The sequence below is a fragment of the Colias croceus genome, chromosome 17 (genome assembly GCF_905220415.1).
Source record: "Colias croceus chromosome 17, ilColCroc2.1".
NCBI lineage: Eukaryota > Metazoa > Arthropoda > Insecta > Lepidoptera > Pieridae > Colias > Colias croceus.
The window spans coordinates 3,530,683-3,545,552 of NC_059553.1; the positions used below are offsets into that span (position 1 = coordinate 3,530,683).

At 36.3% G+C, this 14,870-nt stretch overlaps 1 protein-coding gene across 3 annotated transcripts in view; it reads left to right on the forward strand.

The window, feature by feature from the left end:
• The window catches only part of LOC123698960 (ceramide transfer protein), a 44,351-nt gene extending 32,796 nt beyond the window's left edge, over positions 1-11,555 (forward strand). The window contains exons 8-13 of one of the 3 annotated variants that reach the window (XM_045645796.1): positions 1,600-1,706; positions 4,398-4,519; positions 4,857-4,965; positions 5,116-5,638; positions 6,450-6,573; positions 10,776-11,555. In XM_045645796.1, the coding sequence (XP_045501752.1) occupies positions 1,600-1,706; positions 4,398-4,519; positions 4,857-4,965; positions 5,116-5,638; positions 6,450-6,573; positions 10,776-10,903 (1,113 nt within the window). In that variant the 3' untranslated portion in view covers positions 10,904-11,555. Of the gene's footprint in view, positions 1-1,599; positions 1,707-4,397; positions 4,520-4,856; positions 5,039-5,115; positions 5,639-5,715; positions 6,207-6,449; positions 6,574-10,775 lie in introns of those variants that run through there. The other 2 variants (XM_045645797.1, XM_045645798.1) reach the window with 2 other exon arrangements.
• The last annotated feature ends 3,315 nt before the right edge of the window (positions 11,556-14,870 follow it).

A 14,870-nucleotide genomic window follows, 5' to 3' on the forward strand; every position in this document is an offset into this window, starting at 1 on the left:
CACGACACTCAAATATGAAGGATACATAGAGTGCAGTGCAGCAGTGCAGTTTACCAAACCACCGTGCCAGGTAGCTATTTGTTATCAAACGGAATTTTAATCTCAGTAACTGTTCAATCTGTTCAACTGTTCAAATGGCTGTACGGCAAATGCGTCATTGATATGCGTGTGTAAGAATTTTTGAAAATAAGTCCATTAAAAAAATATTTATTATCTTAAATACACAATGAACGAACAAATGAATGAACTCTTCAAAATTAAGAAAAACCGTTTAAAACAGGACCGATACGGGATAATGTATCTTATCGTAACAAGAAGCTTATGATTTTAATAATTTAATCGAACACATCAAGTTGTTATTGTTAACAAATTGAATACATACAAGAACAAAAAACCGCATTGTACATGATATTCCAGTAAAGTGTATGCATGCGCATGCATAGATCGATAAATTATTCAAATAGTGTCCGAGGCAATGAACAGGATGTAAGTGATATAGGGTAGGATATAGATAATATAATAGAGTTGTTGGTCGATAGTTTTGCCGTAATTTCTTTAACTAATCGACGACATTGTATGCGCTTTGAAACAATGTTTTCCTCTAAAACTAAAACGTCTTCAAATAGTCAGAACTGGACAAAGTTTTAATGGGACCAATCGGAAAGCACTAGCATTTAAAAAAAAGAATTATCAATAGGTTCATCCAGTCGAAAGTTCTGAGGTTACAAAAAAACAGTCGAATTGACAACCTCTTCCTTTTTTGAGTTGTTGAAAATGAAGTGTTCCAAACGTCAAGTACTTTGAATGGATCGCGTTTTAAAACCGTTAATTTCTAAGTTTTATTATGCGTATACATGAGTGAGTAAGAAACGTCCAATTCGACGGCTGCGTGTAAAACCATTTTCCTATTAAGTGCCGTATAATCAATTTTAATGGATCGATTAGATTTCTTTACCGACAGAACTGACAGTGACATAACTTTCGTGTAAAATGATTGGATTCGTCATAAAATTTGTTCAACACGCACAGAACCTGTGCAAAAAACACATTTACTGAATGAATGATTCATGACTCATGTTTGAAAAACTTTGTCATAATCATTTTGTAGAAAAAATTGTAATTTTTGATCACATGAATCGACTTAGTTATAGAAGTGTGAAACATCGATGTAAAAATATAAATCTAAAAATGAATACGAACGAACGATATATCTCTGTAAAAAAATATTTTACCATAACAAATGTACATTTTTACTGAGTACGATGGACTTTTTTGTATGTAGTATGATAGATTTTTTATTCCCTCTCAACCGGATTAACAACGGCTTATGTTATTTATGTTCCATACGTAAATGGAGCGAACACTCTAAAATTCATTGGTTGTGGCTTACCCATGATAATGTACGGTCACGCTTATTTTTAATCCCTACTATTATTATTGTATCTGTACTTAAAATTATAAAGCTAAAGAGTTAGTTTGTTTGATTGAACGCGTTAATCTCAAGAACTGCGGGTCCGATTTGAAAAATTACTTTAGTGTAAGATAGTACTATCGTTTATAAAATTACTATAGTTTATAAAATAAGTATATTTTTCACAGATCGACAGGATATCAACTGAACAGATCCAGGCCGCGTTTGAAGGCGTCGGTGGTGAGATCGGATGGCAGTTGTTCGCTGAAGAAGGCGATATGAGGATGTACCGTCGGTATGTATAACAACTACCAATATTTTTATTTCGTTAAAAAGATTTTCACAGAAATATATTATCTTTATTCCTCATTGTTTGAAGTTTCACATGTGGTTTATCGCAAGTAATTTACATTAATAGAACATTATTTACATAAACAAAAATGAATTATTTTTAACGAGTCAGTTTTTTGAATTCTTCTACTATTGCTTTCTAATTTGTTCCCAATGCAGTTCCCTGCAATGGGGACTAAGTGCTACCGCACGGGGGCCACCGGCCACCGGCCACAAAACGCCGCCACCGGCATATTTCCTGCACATTTCATACATTTTATATGGACTCGCCGCACACGGTGACGCCGGTGGCCGCCACACGCTAATAAGAATCGTCGCTGCTCATCGTCGCTGCTCGCTTCCTTGTGGCCCGTACCGGCCACAAACGCCACACACAAAACGTCGCCACACGCCACTCGCGCGATTCCGCGCCCCTCTCTCCCTTCCCCAGTTAACCTGTTCTAGTTAGGACTGTTGATATTTTTTTTTATATCGGATTTTCGATATATCAATATTGGAGTTCGATATATCGAAAAAAAATATCGAATATCGATATTTCGATAAAAAAAATCATTATAAGGCTTTAATTAAAAAAAAAAAAATCGTAGGTCTCATTAATGATTACACAATTTATAGTCTAGTAGATTTATTAAAAGAATTAAATTATGAATGTACTTATGTAGTAGGTTATAAGTTATAACCTAATTCTCAGTAATTATTTTTTAAATTTAAATAAGTACAATTATGTATACCAATATTTTTCAGTAAAAGGGGTGACAGACGTACGAGTAAGTACGCGAACTTGTGGCTCGACGACCTTTTTCGCTCGTGTGTCACCCCAAGTACGCGTACTTAAAAACCGTCGAGTAAGTTCGTTGACGATCCAACATGTTTGAAATTTTACTCGAAGCCCGCCTTGGCTCGCACGTCTGTCACCGCCGTAAGAGTTTTTAAAAATACTCTTTGTTTTATATGTTCAGCTGTTTGGCTACTAAGATTGTTAGGCACAAGATTGATTGAAGAAGCAACTCGTTCAGATGATAAAAAATTGTCAAGCGACTGCTAACTTTAAAAGTCGACTAAGTTTACGATGATTTTGTAAATTAAATAAATTACGCTATACATATACGAAAATGTTTGAAAAACTTTTTTGGCTGGTTTATAAGGTTATCGAAATGCTCGTTACATTTATGTACATTTGTTAAAATTGGATGTATCCAATTACTACGGTTTCGTCTCCTTCTACGACGTTTTCTTATCAGAAGCAGCGCAATTAAACCTTCTTCGTCCGAGTCCGTTATGATACTGCATTGCATGGTTAAAAAAACAGCAGCCACCGACCACAAGTGGCGGCCACCGGCCACAAGTGGCTGTCGCGCGCTTCAGCTTTTTTTGTAGCTGCATCTAGCTTCTCGTGGCGGCGTTTGTGCATATTCAAAAGAAAGGGATCGGATTAATAAATGGAGAGAGAGAGGAGAGAGGAGAGAGAGAGAGGAGAGATAGGTGAGAGAGGAGAGATAGGTGAGAGAGGAGAGAGAGATGAGAGAGGAGAGAGAGAGTAGAGAGAGAGGAGAGAGAGAGAGGAGAGAGGAGAGAGAGAGAGGAGAGAGAGAGGAGAGAGAGAGGAGAGAGAGAGAGGAGAGAGAGAGGAGAGAGAGAGGAGAGAGAAAGGAGATAGAAGAGAGAGCGGAGAGAGGAGAGAGGGATGAGAGAGAGCAGAGAGAGAGCAGAGATAAGAGAGAGAAGAGAGGGTGAAGAGAGAAGAGAGAGTGAAGAGAGAAGGGAGAGAGAAGATATAGAGGAGAGAGAAGAGAGGGATCGGATATAAGAGAGGGAGCGGAGAGAAGAGAGAAAAGAGAGAAGAAAGAGAGAGGAGAGAGAGAAGAGGGAGTGGAGAGAGAAGAGAGTGGGGTGAGAGGAGACAGAGGAGATGAGAGAGGAGGGAGAAGATATAGAGGAGAGATAGGAGAGAGAAGAGAGGGAGCGGAGAGAAGAGAGAAAGGAGAGAAAAGAGAGAAGAAAGAGAGATGAGAGAGAAGTGGTAGAGGAGAGAAGAGAGAAGAGGAGAGAAGAAATAGGAGAGAGAGAGGAGAGAGAACAGGGAGGGGAGAGAGAAGAGAGTGGAGTGAGAAGAGAGAGAGGGGAGAGAGGAGAGGAGAGAAGAAGAGAGAAGAGGAGAGGGAGAGTAGAGAAGCAGAGAGAGGAGAGAGGAGAGAGAAGAGAGGGTGAAGAGATAAGGGAGAGAGAAGATATAGAGGAGAGAGAGGAGAGAGAAGAGAGGGATCGGAGAGAAGAGAGGGAGCGGAGAGAAGAGAGAAAGAAGAGAAGAGAGAAAAGAGAGAAGAAAGAGAGAGGAGAGAGAGAAGAGAGAAGAGATATAGGAGAGGAGAGAGAAGAGGAGAGGGGAGTAGAGAAGCAGAGAGAGAAGATATAGGAGAGAGAGAGGAGAGGGAGAGGAGAGCGAGGAAAGAGAGAGTGGAGAGAGGGGAGAGGAGAGAGAGGAGAGTAGAGAGAGAAGAGAGAGCGAGAGCGGGGAGAGAGGGAGAGGGAGTGGGGGGTGGAGAGGGAGGGTGAGGGAGAAGGAGAGGGAGAGCGAGAGGGAGAGGGTATCATTTAGGAATGATGAGAAAATATAAATAAAATCATTTTTCTACAGTGAAATGGAGGTAGACGGCATGGTGATGGACCCGCTGAAGGCGATGCACAAGGTGCGGGGCGTGTCCGCGCGCGAGATGTGCCACTACTTCTTCAACCCTAGATACCGATATGAGTGGGAGAGTGAGTTCATTTTTATGTTATTATTTCCTTTTTTAAAAGATTTTTTCAGTGATAAAGATCTTGCTTATTGAGATGTTTTGAGATTGTTGAAGTGCGGTCTTTAGGTGCAACACATACACTAGTTTTTTTAATAAAAATTTGACCAACTGCCTAAAAATAACTTTATTTCGATATTTTTTGCTGTCCAACATTTTGTCAAATTTTCTTTTAAAAAAAGCACTTCGCAAATTACGAACTCTTCTGTTGGCTGTTGTATTTCTATTCCAAACTCATTTCCAAGAAGCACTCGGAACTGATTTTTAATCAGCATATAACAAACTCCTTTGTCAATTCGCAGCGACGCTCGAGACGATGAACATAGTGGAGGCGGTGTCGTCGGACACGCTGGTGTTCCACCAGACGTTCAAGCGCATCTGGCCGGCGTCGCAGCGGGACGCGCTGTTCTGGTCGCACGTGCGCGCCGCGCCGCGCAACACGTACGCGGTCACCAACCACTCCACCGCGCACCGCGACTATCCGGTGCGAGCAGCTCTACACGCTACACTCTACACTCTACACACGACGCTGTACACGTCGCAGCGGGACGCGCTGTTCTGGTCGCACGTGCGCGCCGCGCCGCGCAACACGTACGCGGTCACCAACCACTCCACCGCGCACCGCGACTATCCGGTGCGAGCAGCTCTACACGCTACACTCTACACTCTACACACGACGCTGTACACGTCGCAGCGGGACGCGCTGTTCTGGTCGCACGTGCGCGCCGCGCCGCGCAACACGTACGCGGTCACCAACCACTCCACCGCGCACCGCGACTATCCGGTGCGAGCAGCTCTACACGCTACACTCTACACTCTACACACGACGCTGTACACGTCGCAGCGGGACGCGCTGTTCTGGTCGCACGTGCGCGCCGCGCCGCGCAACACGTACGCGGTCACCAACCACTCCACCGCGCACCGCGACTATCCGGTGCGAGCAGCTCTACACGCTACACTCTACACTCTACACACGACGCTGTACACGTCGCAGCGGGACGCGCTGTTCTGGTCGCACGTGCGCGCCGCGCCGCGCAACACGTACGCGGTCACCAACCACTCCACCGCGCACCGCGACTATCCGGTGCGAGCAGCTCTACACGCTACACTCTACACTCTACACACGACGCTGTACACGTCGCAGCGGGACGCGCTGTTCTGGTCGCACGTTGGCTCTATACTCTATATTCACACTGTGCTCGGTGCTCTACAATCGAAACCCTACATTCTTCGCTCTACGCGCTGTAGACTATGCTCTACACTTCTACAGTCTACGCTGTACACTATACATTGTACGCTGCATCCTCTTGCTTTTATATTCTACGATCTACCCTTTAAGAGAGACGCTCTACATTCATAACATTCGTTCAACAATCACAACATTATAATAAGTACACAACGGAAGCACTAGCCCATGAATGACGTTCAATCATCGCGCTGCTGAGTGCTATCTTCAACTGCAAAATGGAACTTAATTCAATGCAAGAACTTAGTTCGGGTATAAAATATTTTTTGCAAATAAAAACCAGCCAATGTCTAGCCCAAAACAAAAATAAACTACAAACTCATCAATAACAATAATTAAATTCTCCTTATCCTTCCAAATTGTGAGGGGATTCTAAAACCTGTAAAAGTGGGTTCCCACGGCCTGATTTCTTCACAGATCCGACCGCGCCAGACCAGACCACAGGCCGAGGGTATCGGCGATTTCGGCGATTTCGGCCGATTCCCACGGCCTGTGGTCTGGTCTGGCGCGGTCGGATCTGTGAAGAAATTAGGCCGTGGGAACCCACCTTAACACAGTTTTGAACTAACAGAGGCTTTAGTTTCCCCAAATATTCTGTATTCTTTTAAACTTTTTTTCAATAAAGATTTTTTTAATATTTGTCGTACAGGCTAACACAGGCGCGTGTATCCGTCTGTTCGTGACGGTGTGTCTCGCGTGCCGCTCCACGTTCCCGGAGAACGAGCCGCCCACACGGGACAATATCACCACGAGCATCGCTTATTGTAGTACAGGTGAAGTTTATTTGATAGTTTTTAATAGAAGAGATATTTTTTTTTTTTGTAAAATGGGACCGTATTACTGAGACTTCGTTGTGTCTGTCTGTCCCCAGGCTGTATCTCATAAACCGTGCTAATTAGAAAGCTGAAATTTTCACAAAATATGTTTTTACAAATACTATAGTCGAGCCAATTTAATAGGCAACATTTGACGTCTATCAATTTTATCTTCGAAGAGAGGTTAAAAACATCGATAAAAGTGTATTAATCGATACGGATTTGAAACATTTGTCAATCGAATTTATTAATTTATGATGATTTTTATTCACAAGTAATCAATGCATTCGATTCTAGATGTCAGATTTCGATTTTTAGAGTAACGTCTCTAGTATTTAAAAAGAAAAAAGGTTTATTGACACAAAATTGTAGCGACGTCAGTTCTTCAATTCAGAAATTGTTTATTATGTTTAGAATGGTTTATCAGTAAAATGAAATCTTAAAATAACTTGTATCTGTCATTATTATTATAAATATGTAATCGTAATAGAAAAAAGTTAAGCAAATGTGCAGTTCTAACAAAACGAAATATCATGTTATTCTATGTCGTCGTTACTAGGTTACGTTGTTGAATTTTGTTGAACTGTCAAATGTTGCCTATTAAAATGGCTCTACTATAAAAACAAAAAATTAATAAAATATTAAGAGGGGTCCCTATAGTACGGAACTTTTTAATTTTTTTTTTGGAAGAGTTCTTTTTTTAATCTGAATTCTGAACAGTGTGTCATTGTAGTATCATACTAAATTTACAAAGCCCGAATTTTTTTTGCAATATTTTGTTTGATTTATTAAAATATCTGGTGAAGGATCCTTATTCTCATTCATTAATGGCCGTTCCCAATATTCAAACTACGGTTATAGATATAAGCTATCTCCGATAGCTAGTAAGGTTCTATCTATCGTAAGATAGAAAAGATATTGGGAACGGCCATTACTGGCTGTTATTGGGACGCCAAAACAAAAGATAGATAGCATTTACTATCTTTAGTGTGTCAAACCGAAGATAGATACGATATTGGGACCGGCCATAAGAATTCATTCAAAAACAATATTTTTATGAAAAAAAAAACCTGACTTATGACTATTTTTGCTTGCTAAGTTAGATGTGGCTGACACGCATGTATAGCATTTCGATAATTAACATTAAACATTCTATCGCTGTCACAAATCAATGCAAAATATGAATATAATTAATACAAACAGCAATTATTAAACATCGCATCAAAGTCACTGACCGAAGTAACAGAGATTGCGTGATTCATTAAAATTCTGCTATAAATCCAACCATTTGCTAATAGGTTTCTACTTATTTGACCTTATAATAATTGTTTGTATTTCGCTTATCGTATTAACTTCGAAAATAGCTCATTAAAATCAATTAGTTGGTATGTGTACTCGATTGTTTTTATAGTAATTATATGTTAATAAAAACAGTTTTAAATGCATAGGACAAAAGTGACTTCACGAACATTTTGTTTTTTACTTACATTTTAATGTATTTCAAATTGTCGAAAACATTAGTCTCACGGTCTCACTAATGAATTAGTGTTGCAAAAATTCAGTCTATGGTTTTTGCATAAATGTCTGAATAGACTACTCTAGACAGCCGGAAATAATCATATGTTTCTAAATGTTTAAATGTACATTATTAAAAAAAATGATTATTAATCGATTATTATTTGTAATATTTTGTTAATTGTTTCGGCGACATAATCGCATCACAATTTATAATTTTTTTTTTCTCAAATTTTTCTTCAAAACTTTCAAAAAACAATTTTATTTGCCAATGAACGTTCTCTTTCGATTTACCACAGCGATGTCTTAAAAATTTAAAAGTTCTTAGCATGTGTTATATTTAAGCTCTTAGCACGTACAATGTACATATGGGTGATTATACAAAAATGGGGTAACTTTTAAGGATATTTTGTTTACTATATTTTTTATATCAGATTATTACAAATTAGGGTGTATATGATAGCTAATCTAATAAATATATTGTTCCAAATCGGGCCAGCCACTTTTTTAAGTAGATTGTGAGATATTTTAAATTTTCTGGATTTGGCCTCCAGGGGACTGACAAGGCTAACATAGTACTGATAAAAAACACAATTTTGTAATATTATTAAAGAAATTCAATGAAAATTACTACAAATCTCTCAGTTTTAATAATGGCACATGTCTTTTAAGTATTAAAATCACTTAGTTTCAGTTAAAAATGATAATTAATAATATATTGTGATACTGGGAAAAAACAATGTCTCAATTTTCAAAACAGCCTTCTGACATTTAACGCAACGTGAATATTCTTATTCTCTTACTTAACTTACTACTTTGACTTAGTTTTACTTAATATTTCAAGTAATTCACAAACAATAGAAACAAAAAAACGGCCAAGTGCGAGTTGGACTCCTAACAAACCTATTTTTTAGTATGTTTCTAACTTAAAATTTACACTTTTAGCAATTTTTCCTTTATCTGTGTTATAAGATGTTGCTTTTTACCATATTTTAAGACTGTATACACGGCAAGCATCCTGTGTATTTTTTTATTCCCTTGCGAATATTTAATTTTGCGGAAATTTGCAGTATTAACGGATGTAGGTATCTTTTAATTGCGTTGCGTTATAAGTTTGATTTTTTTACAGCCCCAAGGGTTCTTAATCTTGAGTATTCAATATAAATTTCAAATTTATACCTCCATGCGCTTCAAAAAAACGTCTTAACAGACAAACGGACAACAAAGTGATCCTATAAGGGTTCTGTTTTTTCCTTTTGAGGTTCGGAGCCCTAAAAATCTAACATTATTTATGTTAAAAGTACTAATTTTCATAAAATTAAAAACCAAAGGCTTGAATGAAAGTCTCATCTGAGTTTTCATAAGAGCCTTTTGACATTTTTATAATGTTATTATATTAATTAACTTTTATGTTATTTTGAGGTAATTTTACTTCACAATATTATACGTATACGTATTTATCTAATAAATATAACAAGCTATATGCCCTGAAAGCATCAAAATTAATACTAAAAATAAAATAAGATCTTTTAAATAAAATTATTAGTAGTTTGTTTCAATAGCTCTTTTCTTTTCTTCTCTTTTTTAAATGTTTCTTCCCTAGTCAAATTCTGTTTCTTTTAGCGTGGCGCATGATGTTTTAAACTGAAATATCAAATAGAAATGCTTATACCAATAGCAATCAAGATAAAAGTTCTCAAAAACGATAGAATCATCAGTACTATGGGGTCGCGTCAGTCCACTGGCGCGATATCTGACATAGGACTGATGCCAGCGGATTGATAAAAAGGGACTTAATATGAGATTATAATCACAAATTATGTTTTTTTGCCTTATTTCTAATATCAACAAACTATATTTTTACAAATCATAGTTATCCATGTATGAATGAAAATAAAAATCAGATTAACAATAAAATAACGACTCACCATAGGACTGAAATGTTGACTGGCGCAGCACGAATTTAGAGGACAAACACAACCCTAGCGCTGGTACAGTTATGACGGCCATCAAAATATGGGATGCACAAGTAACTTCATTACCAACATTAATATTTAGACAAGGATTTGACCTCGACTTGGTGATATTTAGCGAGAATTTCAAATTTAAAAAACACACAACGGACTGACCAATAAAAACGATGACAAAGTTTATTTTTATTTTTTAAATAAAATGTTAAACATTTCGTTATGAAAGTTATACTATATAATACTATGTATATCAAAGATTGTCCTGAATTAGTAAGTTTTCTCAAATCAATGATAATGTTTATAAGATAGTCACTTGATTGTTGGTTTTCGGAGTTGTGACATGCCAAAGTACTGATTATTTAAGTATTAATTTTGTTTTTTTATCTATTTGTACTTTAAATAAAGAAGTGAAAGTGAGTGACCAAATAAAGGACGCTTTATTGTTTTAAAACAGATTGTTATTTGATTAAAATATAATAAGACTTTGTATAAATTGGCTGGTGACATTGAGTTACCCCATTTTTGTATAATCACCCATATATTATGTTTCTCCTAAAGTGACTTTGTTATTTTTTTTTTAATATACTTTGCCCTTCTTATATATTTCTCGAACATAACCCAATTAATCATTTGAATTATATTAATGTTTTACTTAATAATTTATGTATTTTGCAGTGAACCCCGGCGGTTGGGCGCCAGCCGGAGTACTCAGAGCGGTGTACAAACGTGAATATCCCAAATTCCTCAAACGTTTCACCAACTACGTAGTCGAGCAGTGCCGGGACAAACCGCTAGCTATCTAGCCTACTAATTAATACCTAGATATGGTGAAAACCGAAGGAAACATTCGTGTGCAAGGAAATCATCAATTTTGAAGTTATTTGAGATATTTTTTTCAAAATAATTCAAGATTTTTGATGTTATGGGTCACAAACATACGAATATAGTATGGCAAAAACATCAATGCCGTTTGAAAATTGTAATCGTAATGACAACTTCCAGTGTGTATTCTTTGTGAGCGAGATACGATAGGTACAAATACATATTATATAACTGTTGTATGCATTGTTTTTAATATTCCATCAAATATATAGATAAATGAAATTAAATTAAAAATGTTATTCGACACAAAGGTAGGTGTAATTTTTGGTTTCCAATTGAATTTGTTTGATGGAATATTAAACGCAATTTATTCCTGTATATTTTTAAAATACATTTTACAAACTTAGTAAATCTGTATATAATATAAAAATGTTCTTATGGATCTGTAAAATTGTCTTGTAAAGTAAATAAATAGTACCCATGCGTCTGTAAGTATAAAATATATAATATATATGATATACATAGGGTCTTGTTATGTCTATGTACAGATTTCTCTATATCCATAATATATTACATTGTATAAACCAATTGTATGTAGTTAATAAATTATTATATTGTAGTTTGTTGTCATATATACAGGGTGTCCCAGCAACGGTATCGGTCAATTAAGGAAAGCTGGCATGTTCACAGTACTCACACTTATGCAATTTCACTTACAGTATGTTCAAAAATAAATGCGACTCTAGTTTCATTTTAGACTTGAATTGTAAAATGGGTGCGTTGTAGATAAATATATGCAAATATAATTATGAAAGCTCTCATAATTTACCTGTAAAATTATAATTTAAAAGTAAATCAATTGATGAACTTAATTATTTATTCTAAAAATAATCAATTGGATAAAAGTATTAATAATTAATCATTAAATTATCAAATAATAATTAAATTTCAGGTCATAAAAACAATACAAATAACACGTGCGCTCACTCCCAAGTCCCAACACACGGATGGTTGTTTTGATAATGATTTAAATGACGGACGTCCTCTGCAGTTGCGGAGCAGTCTTGTCCTGACTTTGGTCGAGTAAAAATATCTAAGAAATATTATATTTGTAGTAAGTACGTAATACCTACCAATACGCGCTAACAAATACGTGTTACATGTTTATTGTATAATTTTCACACTATTGGTTTTAAACTCAAACTCAAACATTTATACAATTAGACTTCTTCTAGAAGCACTTTTGAATCGTCATAACAGTTTAACAGTTTTAACATTTACCACCAATTCAGAAAGCAGTATCTATAGAGAAGAAGAAGAATCTATTTAATCATAATCGTAATCTTCTACTTCACTGAAACTTTCATCGCTCGAAGAACTCGATGTTTCGCCGTCGGAATTTCTTAATGTTATTATAAATGAGTCAGTGTAATTATCTACTTTTGGTTCTAATTGAATATATTTTTCCTCATGTTTTCGCGTCTTTCTCCAAACGTCACTAAACATATCCAGACTAATAGCATTTGCTTCCTTTCTAAATAATTCTTCCACAGTTTTCAAGTTAAAGTTTACATTTTGTGATGCTACTTTCCCTTTAATTATGCCCCATAGTAACTCTATTGGGTTGAGTTCTGGATGGTATGGTGGAAGGCGCAATACACTATGTCCATGATCTTTGAGGATTGCATCAAGTAAAAATTGTGTATAGTTTGGCGTATTTTTTTTAAATAATGTCATAAAGAATAGGTATTGTGTTTTATTCTGGATATTCGCTCGTCTTTTGATTCTATTAAATATGCTTAGGATAAATGTCACAACTAAGCGCTCTAAAAGATTTTCCGCAAAATTTAATTACGGATCAACAACTTTACGAACACTTCCAAAGAACACATACCGCAATAAGACATTGGTATTCAATTTTAAGTAAGAACAACCGATATCGTTTGTAAATTAATGTAAATGGTGATAACTCTGTGATTTTAGTCAAAATTTATATTTTTCTAACAAGATCCTTATCATCCAAATTTCCACCTTGGTGAGAAAAATTGACATTTCTAATGAAAATGAACAAAAAATTAAATGATTTTATTAAATACTGTAAAATAGTCTATAATTCTTCCATTTACTGTATCACAAAAATTCTTCATAGATTTTTAGATATTCGTACTACACCAATAACATCACCCTGTATTTATAAACAATTGCAAAATATGACACATACATAGGCCGGGAGATACTGACACAAAATTTCGGGTCATTTGTAACAGAATGGCGGTTCTACAGAGGTCTTATTACGCAAGGATAAAAAGAAAAATGATGGTCAGAACGCTGGTACCGGCGGACTAGTCGCGTGGGCGTAAGTCACACTCGTCGGATAAGTAAGACCCCTCTAGACCGCCATCCTGTTACAAATGACCCGAAATTTTGTGTCAGTATCTCCCGGCCTAACATGTGCAATGTGTAAATGTGTTGACGTTCCAGCTCTTCTTAATATACTTATATACTAAGCCCCAAGGAGGTTATAGTTTTGCATACGCTGATACGTAAAAAATACTTATAAAATTCCAGACGCAATTTTTTGACAAATAGATGAATTCTTAATACTCTATGTGTACACCTATAACAAGCGACCCGCGGCCTTATTAGCTAAAAATCAGCAGATAACGACCACCGCGCAACAGCAGCGCGACAGGTTCGCGACTGGTCGCAAAACGTCAAAAAAATTCGTATTATGTAAGCAGTTGCGTCGCTGTCGCACAACATCTGCTTTCTTCGACCGATGCACTTGATTTTGTATGGAAAGCAGCGACATTCACAATCAAGTGGCAACTGTTGGTACTACGTATGTTTATAAACACACAGACACTCGTAGTTCTCCCTCTAACATTTATTAATTAATAAACATGTTCTTGTCATTGTTTATAAAACCGTAAATTAAGATATTATTAATGTATGCGACGACAAAATTTAATACCTCCTTATTGGTACAATGCTACAATTATGTTCGAAAACTTAACGAAATTTTTAACCTAAAACATTTTGCACACTTACCGCAATATATTTTAATTATATTTATAAATATTTGATGATCTTAGTTAACAATCAATAAAAAACACTATATTTATGAGTAATTTGAAGAAAGAAAGAAGAAAGAAAGAAAATACATTTATTTTAATGTCTTGCCACACAGGAAAAAAAATTGAGAATAGTAAGATACAATAAAATTTGGATGCGAAGAAAACAGAAAATTATATTAAATACTAATTAAACCTAAACACATAGGGTCTGTGCAGCATCAAACATTAAAAAAGGAAACCACTCGGTGATATTCTGTGATGCAGAGGCATCGCAGCACCGGTTTCGCGTTTTTATACACTTTAGTGACGATAACACAAGCAGCAACTAGTCAACAACAAGTATTAGACATGTCGCATATTTAACAGATGTATTGCTAAGTTGTTGCTGTCGTGTTGCTGTCACAAGTCATAGATAATACCGTTTGCAAAGCAACCTTTGACTTTACATTAGCGACAACTGCATTTTTAGTTTTTCAGTTGCTCGACAGAGGCAGCACTGTTGACGGCAGATTATCTGCTTGTTGTCTGATTTTACGTTATAAGAAATGGACGATTGACAACAGCTATTGTGCAATTTTTGGTTGTTGCTTATCGTCTGCAAGATCCGTAATAAGGCAGCCGTTCAACTTTGCCACCAACACGTGAGCTATCGTTTAAGATTATTTTTTCATAGACAAAATGCTCACATTAGAGAAGCGGTATATGCCGGCTGCGCAACTAGAGAAGATAACATGAATTTTCAGGAAAAATTTAGCAAAAATTTTTTGACGTAATTTTGTTGTGTGTTATTTTTTACGTGATCAGTGTATGCAAAACTACAAGTCCTTTCGCGCTTAGTATACCAATAGTGGGACAGTTTGTATAGATATAC